Below are 12,232 nucleotides of genomic sequence, written 5' to 3'. Positions count from 1 at the left end.
ATATATAGGATATGAGAACTGAAGGTAAAGCAACYACAGGATCTTTCCAAGYCAATCTTTGATGTCCTTTYCTAACAGGAAAAAGAAGGAAAATAMTMGTTTGTTAGTTTTGTATGGTCAACAATATGGCTACAGTTCAGATTCACCCAAAGCTTTATGAGTACTGTTCTATCTTACATGCTTAATGAATCCTTRATTTTGCTGTCCACAATTTCCTTATACAGAGCAGCTGCCATCACTTCTTCCATTGGACACATGATGCCATATTCTTCACAGCCATTCTCTTGGACCAGAGGATCCATTTTATGAGGATCAAACATTATATTATTTGGCGTCACTAGCAGCACACCATTGACCGTACCCTAAAATGAGAGGGAAAAGAAGTGGTAATTTTTCTCTTTCAAATTCCATCTTATTCTTCACTGATTTGGCAGGAAAAAGGTGTTTTCTATTTATYCTTTTTAAATAAGGCAACTTTTAATTTATATTTAAGTAACCTGTTATGTTACTTTATGGACATGTTGACTGATTGGACATTTACAGAATAAAACTGGAAGAAAAATACTCAAAATTTTTAGAGATTGAAACCATCAAAAGTTCCATCACAATGACACTGCTGCAGTACCTGAATATAAGTAGAGCTTAAACTTCAGCTATGAAAAATTTTGAGGTTAATATTCACACTATGAATTGTAGAGTTCGTATATAATACAGGTGTAAAAACAAAATTGGCATACAGTATGATGAACTTTTTTTAAACAAAATAAAACWAAGAACCAAATGCAAACAAACAGGAATTTCCTGCTACAGAAATTCATTTAACTGTTGGAATAGTAGAGTTCGAGCTAAAACTATGAACTGGAAAAATTCTGGCTTTAAGTAAAACGACAAGAATACTTCAGTTACAGATCATTCCTGAAGACTTTACAAATCTGGACAGTCAAAACTTTAGTGCAAGAAGCAGAAAAGGATCACATCACATGCTGTTCAATAAATAAATAATTATGCATCTTACTGATAAACAGTATTATAAACAGTGTGTATTGGAGGAGATTGTTTTCAGTTTCATTTCAAGAMGACATTAGCACAAAACACAGTTACAGTTCTTCCCAACTCGACAGATTTGTTCCCAGGTGATGGCTGATGACCTCCACCATAGGAAAACAAAGATACCAAGTAGTGAAAAGGAAAGCACAAGTTATAAAAAAYCCAAACCAAAACAAAARTAGTAATTAAGTCTATAACAATGACCAATGCTATCTCTAGTATGGAAAAATGAAAATAGGTCTCAAAAGCAGCTCAGGAATCTGTACTTGAGTCTCTTAGTTGTTCAGTGCTTAGTCAGATTTTATATATATCTTTTAGAGTGCAACACATATGCTGAAGACTTTGAAGTCAGCAGAACACATTTACATAATTTTGAGGTGTTTATGGTACTGAAACAAGATTRTCACTGTCATTTCTTTCCCAGCACTGTATTGTGGAAATAGACTTTCAAGGTACAGAAAAGGATTKCTCTCTACAACTACCTGAGAAGAGGCTGTAGCCAGGTGGGGTTGGGCTCTTCTCCCAGGMARTCAGTGACAGGACAAGAGGAAATGGMCTCAAGGTGTGCCAGAGGAGGTTCAGGGTGGGCATCAGGAGGAATTTCTTCACAGAARGGATTGTTAAGCATTGGGATGAGCTGCTCTCAGGAGGTGGTGGAATCACCATCCCTAGTGCCACAGTCTAGTTGACAATGTGGTGATTAGGGAAAGGTTGGACTCAAACTTAGAGGTGTTTTCCAACCTAAATGATTCTGCAATGCTGTTCTTGGTAACTTACTTTCAACAAGCTATTCTCTCCTGCTATCTTACAAGCACCAAACATGACTGAGAGCCTAGTCTGCTCCCTGTATATAATCACATGGGTTCCTTGCTTCTGGAGCAGGGAGAAAGTTACAAAGCTTCCTCTCTGGGCTGGCTGAGCTGCTGAAAATATTATTAGTGTCAATATATTCTTCAAAGTGGAGACTATCATGGGGGCTTACTTACAAAATATAAAGCCCTTTCGATGCCCTTGTCTATCCATATCAAGAAGATGAGCCCAGAGCCTCCTTTGTGGTCRCATGCTATCATATTGTGTCTTCAGCCCAGATCCCTTAAGTACTAACCAAACACTCACTTAACATTTTAGAAACAGTTCTTTAACTTTATTTTATACACATTTAATTTTTCAAAATAGCTACAAAAATTATTTGTACTGATAATGTTAGAGAGAGATGTGCAAATCAGAGCACAAGCTCAGATAAAAACACTGGACAGTGTCATGCACACTAGTAACTGTTAAGTGACTCCAGTATACTGATGTTTGCTCTAATCTCCTAATTTTCTAATCCTTGGAAAAAAATAATTTTACAAAAATTATCATCTATAAACAGCTCAACCATTTACAGAGAGCCTTGGGAAACAGTGTTTTAGGATMTCATCCACCAAATAACCAGTGAATTGTTTCTCTTGAACCACACTTACTATGTAGTTCTTGAGAGAAAAAAAATACTGTATATGGAAATGAGATACAAATTAGACTCTGCATATAGCTACTAAGTGGTTCAACATGATACTGTTAGAGGAAGTTCTGGTTCTGGAACAAAACTCCCCAAAATACCACTTGYAGAAGTCAAATTTCCTGTATGTAATAGATTTTAAAGACATGGAGTAAAATTCTATTCAGGTGAAGCTGAGTTTTTTGATCCTCAAAGAGAAATCCTACACCACTATTACTGAAAACCWTGCAAACACTAGGTTATTCAAAAAATAGATCCCTTGAGTCCTAAAGTTAGACCAGCAAATACTATCCAGGCACATACAAACATACACATTGAAAGTAGACTAAACAGCACATGCAGTTTAATCTACTTGCTGAATCAGTTTTGTCATCTTACTGTTAAAAATACTTAGACCTCAGGAACTGGAAGCTCTAACTCCCATAGAATACCTGAGATGGAAATCTGAACAATCATTATAAAGGGAGGTTTAGAACCAAACTATCACACTGGTGAGCCCACACATTAAGCAGTTTAGAAACCTTCTCAGAAGTGTTTACTAAGGACTCCTGACAAGATGTYTTCAAAGGTAAGTTCTTAAATAATTCCATTACATTCTTGAACACACAAGGTTGAATAAAAACTAATTTATGATTTATGAAGCTTTTATCATGAAAATAGTATTTCTTTTAGTTTCTTGTAGAAGTTTTGAACCCTGTCAGTGTGTCCCTTTCTGCTTAATGRACAACAAATATGTGCTGCCTATGCTCTTATTTCCAGGTTGGTGTTTTGGGCTTTTTCAAGCCTCAGGATTCAAGTAAGTTAAAAAGAAAAAAAAAAACCCAAAGAATTTCAAACATTTTTATTAGTTTCAGTTATAATCAAGCAGACTTTTTAAAACACCCTTTTTTTGCCTCAAGGAACAGTGCAAAGAATGAAAAAAAAAAAAAAAAAAACCAGTGCAACACACTTTTCTACAGCAGAAGCCAAGTGAAGCTGTAAGATGGCACACCTACATAGTAAAACAGTGAGTCAAGGTGTGACTGCAGCACACTGGTTACACTGATTTATTGGCCTGTACAGATTGTGACATATTCACATGACCCTGTCTCTTACTGTGCTCAACATCCTGCCTCTGTCAGTAACCATAACCACTTCACAGTGAGCAAGTGCAACAAACAGAGCAAGCTTTCCAGGTTCCAGTCACTGCTCCTCASAGAATTCCTCTGTGCTTGTCCAGGAAGTCACAAGTGTGACTAAATCCAACTCCAGTCACAAACAGAATAAGCAGCCTTAGAAAGTGAGAAATGAGACAGTCTTACCCTAATGAAAGCCCTTTTGCACAGACACACCAAAAAATAGGTTTTCACTAGATTTCAATTTACAAGCAGCAGAATGACAGACTTCATAGCTGAAGCCTAAATAATGGTTAACTATGAGCTTCAAGTCATTCCCAGAGAACAAAGCAGAGGATGAATCTTTTAAGCTTTCTCTGAAAAACTTGTGAAGATTATCATCCTGCATAATCAGAAAATGTCTGAAGGAGAGGCAAGACATCATTCAAGAGGACATTCCTACCAGATGTGGCACAAAGCCTAAATTACATGCTAAATTTACAAGATCTGGTATTCAAATCCAAGCAAGTCAGAATTCATTTTTCTCCCACCCACCTCCCCAAGTATGGACTGATACTGCAATGGGTTATGCAACTTTTTAGAAATGGTATTCTCCCTGAAGCTCTTAGAAAATCAGCTGTAATGATGCAAGTGAAAGACAGATGCTGTTAATACTCCCTGYAATATTTGGAGGACAAATGACAACACATAAATAGTGTGTCATAATTTTTTTCCAGCATATCCAATTTCTAACAAAGGCTCACAGGTCTCAATTCCTCTACATACCAGCACTTAAAACTGGTAATGATTTGCCTAGGATCAACCTAAAAAGTCACCTATAGACAGAAAGCAAGAAGTGAAGAAAATTAATTGCAAGCTAAAACAAAGCAACAAAGCTGTTCCAGTACTTGCCTCACCAGCTTCTAACAAACAGCTTTTGTCAATAGGCTTCAAGACAAGACACACATAGATTTGCAATCCTTTCCTCATCAGAAAAAAAAAAAAATCAGTTTTAGGAGATCCCTATGTATCTGTTTATCATTAGTGTCTTATCTGCAAACCCATTGCTGAAACACAGCTGTATTTCTGTATACATACCCAAACTTCTGGGAAAGGAGAAAGTACAAGTACTTTGAATCTTGAATGAATTGCATTCATTCATYTTGAGTGAAGGCATTATTTTTCACAGATAAAATATCTAATAGTAGTTTTTCTGTGAAGCAGGGCAGCAAGACATTTTGATTTTTTCTAAAGTGTTCTGAGGTAAAGTGTTTCAACATTACCTCAGTCCCTAAAAGTTTGTGCAAGACTTCTGCACTTAGGAGCTGAACAGAGGTTAATTAAGTGCCACTAACTTGGAGGCATTTTGTGTAATGATGCTATTGCGAGAACTATAACTGCTTCAAAGAAAAAAATACAAAATCAAAGTTTCTACCATGCCATACCAAACAGAGAACAATACAAAACTTGTTTACAGATTCAGAGCTTTATTTTGCTTGCCCTGCTTAAAAAAAAAAAAAGYGCAAAACTACATAACTATGTATTTCCTTATAGTTCAAGCATGTTTTTTCTCCACTGTAAGTAAAGAAAGYTACTTATGAGAAGTACTAACATAAGGAACAAACAGACCTCATGCCCTCAATATACAAGAATTATGCAACAGTGTGGCATCAGGGAACTTTGTCATGTATCAACTGCTTGCACCATGTCCTGAAACAACTGGTCTGGAGAATCCAAAGGGAACAGGGAGTAAAAAAATTAGTACCTTTACACAGACATACGTGCACATAAGTTGATTCATCTACTCATCCCTGACTGAAGTCTACTGTGTTTATACTTTAAACATGCATTATTATTACATCCTATAAAGAAACAGTAAAACTTGAATGTTTCAGTACCTTGCCATTAGTGATGTACTTGCAATTAATTTTTAGAAATTTCTCAGTAAATGCTTCTTCCTCCTCGGAGGTGGATGACACCACTCTTGAAGGACGAACACATGCATGTGCTGGTGAAACAGTTGACTCCTTCTGTTGGACTCCATCTGAATCCTAACAGGAAATACAAAGAAACAAAGAAGAATTTAGCAACCGGTGTTTTCAAATATTAACTTCTGGGGATTTTCTGCTCTGTAGTTTGTASCAGATTTTCTGCTTTGTAGTCAGGCCCCTGATGGGCAGATTATAAAWGCACTGCCCCAATAGGGACTCGAAAGGATTTGAAACTGACCASCAGCACAGCAAAGTGTTCAAAGCCAGGCTGGATGGGGATCCAAGCAAGGTAGTCTAGGGAAGGAGTCCTTGCCTATGGCAGAGGAGTTGGAACTGGATGATCTTTAGRGTCCCTTCTAACCCAAGCCATTCTATGAGTCCATGAAAGATTAAAAAAAAAAAAAATCACATATATTACATAAATGTTGAATAAGCTTGAACACAATGATCCTGGAAATTTTTCTGGCTCATGTTCTACTCCACCAATTCAGTGGAATTGTTCCAATATTTTAACAAGGTTTCTTTGGGACAGTGTTGAGGCCTGGCTCTAGTCAGGGTAAAAAAAAAGCTCTGCTCTTCCCTCATCTACGCCTGTCATCKCATCACAGAAAGCAGTTTTGTCAGGCAAGCAGCCTTGGTAAATTCTCTCTGGCTGTTTCCAACCATCTTTGTCATTCATATGCCTGAATTTAACTTTYAGAGAATTTCTATTATGACCTCCCTGGGAAGATAACAGAAAGAGTTATGTATCTTGTTGTCTCTACCAGTATATCCAACTAACTAGTGAACATGGAACCCTACCAGGGATAGGACAGACAGTAAAAAAAGAAAAATTGTTTTCAAATTAAAGCTACACTAACAGCAGACAGACTTCACCAAAGCCTATTTTATGGGCACAGAAACCATGTTTTGGAGCTTCATCTGTATCCAAAGACTTCCATTTCATACTTCATTGCTATTTTTAGGTACTAATAAAATATTACCATTTTTCGAAAACATGAACTCCCATATTCCCTTCAGTTTTCTGCTTTCCTGTTGAGTTCTATTCACTAGTACAGATTGCGGATAAATGTCTTTAATCATACCCAGGAACATTATGCACAATTGTTTTCATTTCATCGTCTCTCTGGCACTAAGTTAGCCTTTGCCTTCATCTTTCAACTTGCATTCGAGAGCAACCAAAAAATCAAAACAATGTACTTAACACTGAACTCAATTTTGCTGAAAAAGCTAATTGAGGTATAATTAGAAAACTAACCTGCTGGAGATTAATTATCTTTTGACATACRCTTTCCTCCTGAAAACTACATGGTCACCCTTGTGACACATAACTTAGCATGTGGCTCTGAAAATGCTCAGCTGATATCCAAGCCCACTATGAATAAACCAGCTATTTCCCATCACATTRCCACATGACACAATCTCAGATCACAGTGTGGCCTGGGAAAGGGAGGGCCAGGGGGGGAGTACCACCACAATGGTAGACTTTCCAATTTAATGATGATGCTCTTGTCACTATATGTTATTTTGAAGTGGGGTTTAAGCTTTAAAGGTAGCAAAGCATATAGGATCTTCTCAAATAYGTACCTAAGGCTGCTGAATGAAGAAATCTTTCAAACACTAAACAGCATCAGAAAGGCTTCAAAATCTAAGCTAGTTCCTACATACACACTGACATCAACAAACATTGAAATATACAACAAGATCTCAGCTTAAATGTAGCAAAATTAAAAACAAAAAAAACACCATCTACCAACCTCCCCCCCAACTTTAACAAGGTTATTCAGATCTTGTATCAGTCCGTAGGTTTGCATCAYGTGTAGGTTTGTGTCTAGCCACATGGATGTGTTAAGCTGTTCCAATGTTCAATAAAACATAAGAACATGGTCTATTTTTGACAGAACAGGCATTCAGATATTTTTTAGCTTATTAAATTTCTAACAAGAAATCATTTATTTCGATGACCAGAGTGAAGACTGGTCAAAAAAACAGAGGAACATATCATTACCTTGAAACACACTTAAATTTAAACCAATCTCGAGTCAAAATTCAAGAAGAGTGAAAGATGAGAGACATCAAGAGAGAGCATTAGAGAATGTATACCAGTATTTCTCTCATAACAAGAGTAATCAGCAAAAACAGAAAAGAAAAACACCAAAGACAGGTGCTGTGATGAACAACAAACCCCTCCAGCTTTAACTGCTCACATAGACATTGAGTGCTTTTTGTGTTGCTGGAGAGACTGAAAACAAAACCAGTGCACACACAGTCCACACTGACATTGCTGTTCTTTGATTTTTTTTCTGTCAAATATTTCTTTCTTCCTTAAATGTACTTTGACAAGCCTCAGAAACAAAATAAGCATTATTATATATTTGGCTTTACSCAAAGCATTTAAGAACTGCTTGTAATGATCCACAACATGTAACAAGATGCACAAACAGTTATGCAACAATAAAGTGTCAGTTAAATGAAGTTAAACACTCCAATTGTTGCTAGCATTGGACTGACTACACTAAATGGAACAATCTTTTGCAGAAGAGGTTTTTAACTTTGACCGTTTTCATTCACTTTATTTCTTCTACACCTTCAAGTTTTTATCTCTGCTATTAGCATATAGTCAGTAAAACTTTTAAAAAAAATTACAGGTATGGCTACACTGTTAAGCCTCCTTATCTACTATATGTTAACAAATATACAAGATAACTGACAAAAGCAAGGATAAGGTATTTTCTCACATGGATTTCTAACATGGATTTTAATGCATTGTAGGAATAGCTCTGATAGTAAATAGTAAAACTGATAATTTTCCCTCAAGTAACTTCTTACAAGAYATGTTACATGGGCAGGTCTTTCTGAGACTGATATAGACACAAGATATACGACACAAGAATRTATTCTTGCAGACTGTGCTATTTACTGTGCAACACCACCCCCAGTGYACCATTAAACATAAATTATTCAGCACAAATGACAGGAGACTAAAGACCTGGCTGGGGCAGAAGAAAGGTATCACAGCAAAGCCAAACAGTAATTTTCAGTCAAAGGGTCATCACAGACTCTGTAATGCAGCTTGAGAACCTGTCCAGCAACAAAGCAAAACCTTTATATTTAAACTTGTGTGGACCAAGCCATGCAAACAAACAAGTAAATGCCTAAAGTCTCAAACCTTCAAACTATGAGCATACAGAATCCTGGAATAGATGTTTAACAGCTTGTCTGAGCACTACCAATSTATGCTATGAAGAAAATTTGTTATTTAGAGAAAAAGATAATAACTGGGAAAAGAACACTAGTGATGCATGGAGAAGTATCAAAATAAGGTCATAGTTGCAAAAACTGCAGAGAAGCTCAGGCTTAAATACTGAATCCTCCTGGCTGGACTGCTCCCTGTGGAATACTGCTGACAGCAACCTGCGTTCCTGGAGAGACATGCTTCTACAAAGCTAGCTGCTACCAAAAATCTACATTTGAGCTGAGCTACAGCTTTGATGGCTAAACATTTTTAGCATTTTGACAGTCTACAAAGGTGGAACTATTGTGTAGAAGTCAGCTAAAATAATTCTGCATTAGTCCTTCACAGTGACCCCAATTTTTTTTAACAGAATAATAATAATTTCACAGAATTAAACTAGAAAACCCTCTCCCACACCTCTGCAGCAAGCAGGGGGAACGTGARCATTCCTGCCAATACATAATTTCTACAAAAACTATCAATAAGATTAGAGACAACGTTTAACAAGCTCTGAAAATTAACAAAYACAGAAATGCAACAGAAACCAATTAAGATTTCAGTGTGCAATGACAGTATTTCCTTACAAGTAATTTGCCTTCAAATCAGTTTTGACATAGAATTTGACAACACTTGGAGTTGGAAGTAAATAGTTCCTTTTTAAAAGTACATACAAGCTTTTAATCTTCGTAAATGACAGTTTTCTTTCTCCCCAAAACAAAAGGATAGTTTAAGAAGAAAGCATAGCATCTATAACATTTATCTTGCAAGGGAAAATTAATTTCAAGGACAATAGGTATACCTACATTTACTGTAGCCTTGTCAAGCTCTGCTTCGGAAGATGTAGGTGATAGGGGACTTACAGGACTTAGAGAGGGGGAGCTGTCCACACTAGAAATGTAGTCTGGGTCAGGAACATACAAAATCTATAAAGAAGATATAATGTAGTTAGAAGTTAGTTATGCTTTCAGATTTACTTTAGATTTACCACCAGTTCAGGTATATTTACTATGCTTTCTCTAAATAAGCTGCATAAAACCATTCCTGCTCCCATTGTTTTTAACAGAATTATGAGTTGAGGGAAAAAACAATACTAAAGACAGCACRTGAAATTTTAGAATTTCAAGTTTTTAAATGCTGTACTGATATAATTTGGATTTTCAATCATAATAATTAAGGAAAAAATATAGATAGAAAGCATTAAAAGCATTGAAAGCATACATGCCAGGAGTAAGAGTGTCCAAGGAAGACCTGTCCAATTATTTCTCTTCCTATGACTACTATTTGAGCAGCCAGGAAACAGACTCACTGAATAAATAATTTTTTTTAGAAAATTGAAGGCATTCATATCTTTAATACATTATTTCAGCCATGGTAGGCATTCAATCTACCTAGAGAAAAGTTCTGCAGCCATCAGAAATAAACACAAAATTTTATCAAACAAAGGGCAAATACCAAATGGCCAATGACTAATACCACAGCTGACCTATCACTTGTTTCCACATCTGGCTTTCAAGGAGAAAGAAAAACTGAAGACAACAGTGGGGGAAAAAAAAGGCAAGAGTGACCTATAAGTGAATGGTAATTCACACACTGCTAATAAAAACATGAAGTTTCCAGAGTGCAACAGAAATGTTATTCAATTTATTAAAACAGATTTGCAGGCAGTAATACATAGTCATGGAATGTTGTTTGCAATCTGTACCTTGAATGTGTCTGCTGTGCTGTAGTTGGTAATCAGCCTGCTATATTTGCAAAGCAACGATTTGTCTTGTATCTAAGTGTTATTATTGTACGACTACATACATCTAGTTTTAAAAGTCCTCTGATCTTAAATAAGAGAGACAGGTAGCCTCCTTACATGTTCCCCTTTAGACAGCTATTATTATAATACATACATGCAATTAACAGAGTAGAGAAAAAGGAAAAAAAAATCTTTTACAAAGCCCATTGGAAGACCAATTAAGAGAAGTACTTTAGCACTCTGGTAGGAATGAGAAATACAGTAAAAGAGGACTTTGGATAAGTAACAAATAAGGTCTAATAGTACCTGTCCAGGAACGACTGCTCTGGAGAAAAGCTTATTTAATTGAACCAGTTCATTGGGTGTTGTATCAAATTTCAAGGCAATACTGTTTAAAGTATCTCTTGATTCCACCTGTATCAATTGGGGAAAACAAACAAACAAAACACACCTGTAAGCAGTTAGTTCAAATGGTGGCTTACAAATTGTAGCATGTGTAGATTTATCAAGATTTTGTGAAACTTTTAAGTCTTCATTTCTTACAAATGCCCACCATCTCCCAAAAACAATGAAGCCACCCCAAAAAACATACTTACTCCCTAAATATTAGTYTACTGCAACCCCATGTAAAAACACATGCCCTCCACTATGTTTCCAGGTGGACAGAAGCATCAGTTACACAGTTTGAGCTGTAGGCTCAGCTACTGCACCAAAACTTCTGGTCTACAAATTCACTGCTGGATTGACTGGGTTCACAGAACAAATTTTCCCCCACTTCAAMTCCTTTTCTCCACTCTTCACCTATAGAAAAGCTGAAGAGTTGTCTCTATAAATATAAACACACTCTTACTATTGAAATAAGCTTCGGTTAGAACCCAACTTTGAAGTAAAACCCAGAGAAAATGCAAAAATGCTGAAGCGAAGCAGGTCAACTACTATGACAGCAGATGGAGCATCAGCATTTTGATGCTCAGAAAAAGATTTTTTCAGGCTTAGATTTTGACCTCCATCTCCCAAAGTGTATTCAAAATGAGATACCAGAAGAAAGCAAAAGGAAAAAAAAAAGTTTTATACAGAAAGAATATTTCAGAATAAAGAATTCATAGCCTTAGGAAGAATGGAGATACAAGAAAGCAAACAACCAAAAGGTTTATTGCATAATTGCACAAGGCTTCATAAACACTGTCCCAGGAAAAAAAACCAACCAGATTTTATCAGTTAAGACACGATGAAGCTACAATAAGCTGAGAGATATTTGCAGCTAAATATAACTACAGTTAGAGAATTCTTTTCCATATCATTTTGTAAAAGTGCGCTTGTATCAACCTAGATTCACTAAGGAAAAGATACAAGCGTTGCCAAAGAAAAGACAATTAGCTTTTTAAAGACAGAATTAGAAACTGTTATGAGAATTCTTTAAACAAGAAGCCGTAATGCTAAACAAAGCAGCAAACCTCTCTCTACYAGTCTATTCAGTGAAGACTGTATTGTAGTAGCTCTCAGTCATTCATTACTGTATGATCACAGATACACAAAAAAAAAGAATATTCCCATATGTCCTGTTTAACTAGCACWAAAGCAGAAATCAAAATAGGAGTGTAACCAGACCAGATATGTACTATGTGC

At 36.3% G+C, this 12,232-nt stretch overlaps 1 protein-coding gene across 5 annotated transcripts in view; it reads right to left on the bottom strand.

Moving 5' to 3' along the window:
- Positions 1 to 12,232, bottom strand: part of OXR1 (oxidation resistance 1) — a 214,938-nt gene that overhangs the window by 42,897 nt on the left and 159,809 nt on the right. For 4 of the 5 annotated variants that reach the window (XM_057375782.1, XM_057375780.1, XM_057375783.1 and 1 more), the window contains 4 exons: positions 10,913 to 11,020; positions 9,669 to 9,788; positions 5,538 to 5,690; positions 178 to 362 (listed from right to left, as the gene is read on the bottom strand). In XM_057375782.1, the coding sequence (XP_057231765.1) occupies positions 178 to 362; positions 5,538 to 5,690; positions 9,669 to 9,788; positions 10,913 to 11,020 (566 nt within the window). The remainder of the gene's footprint in view (positions 1 to 177; positions 363 to 5,537; positions 5,691 to 9,668; positions 9,789 to 10,912; positions 11,021 to 12,232) is intronic. The other variant, XM_057375785.1, reaches the window with a different exon arrangement.

Source organism: Malurus melanocephalus, unplaced genomic scaffold, assembly GCF_030028575.1.
Source record: "Malurus melanocephalus ecotype Western Australia unplaced genomic scaffold, MMel_1.1 scaffold_258, whole genome shotgun sequence".
NCBI lineage: Eukaryota > Metazoa > Chordata > Aves > Passeriformes > Maluridae > Malurus > Malurus melanocephalus.
Note: the sequence above shows the minus strand (reverse complement) of the source record. Positions and strands in the feature narration are given on the sequence as shown.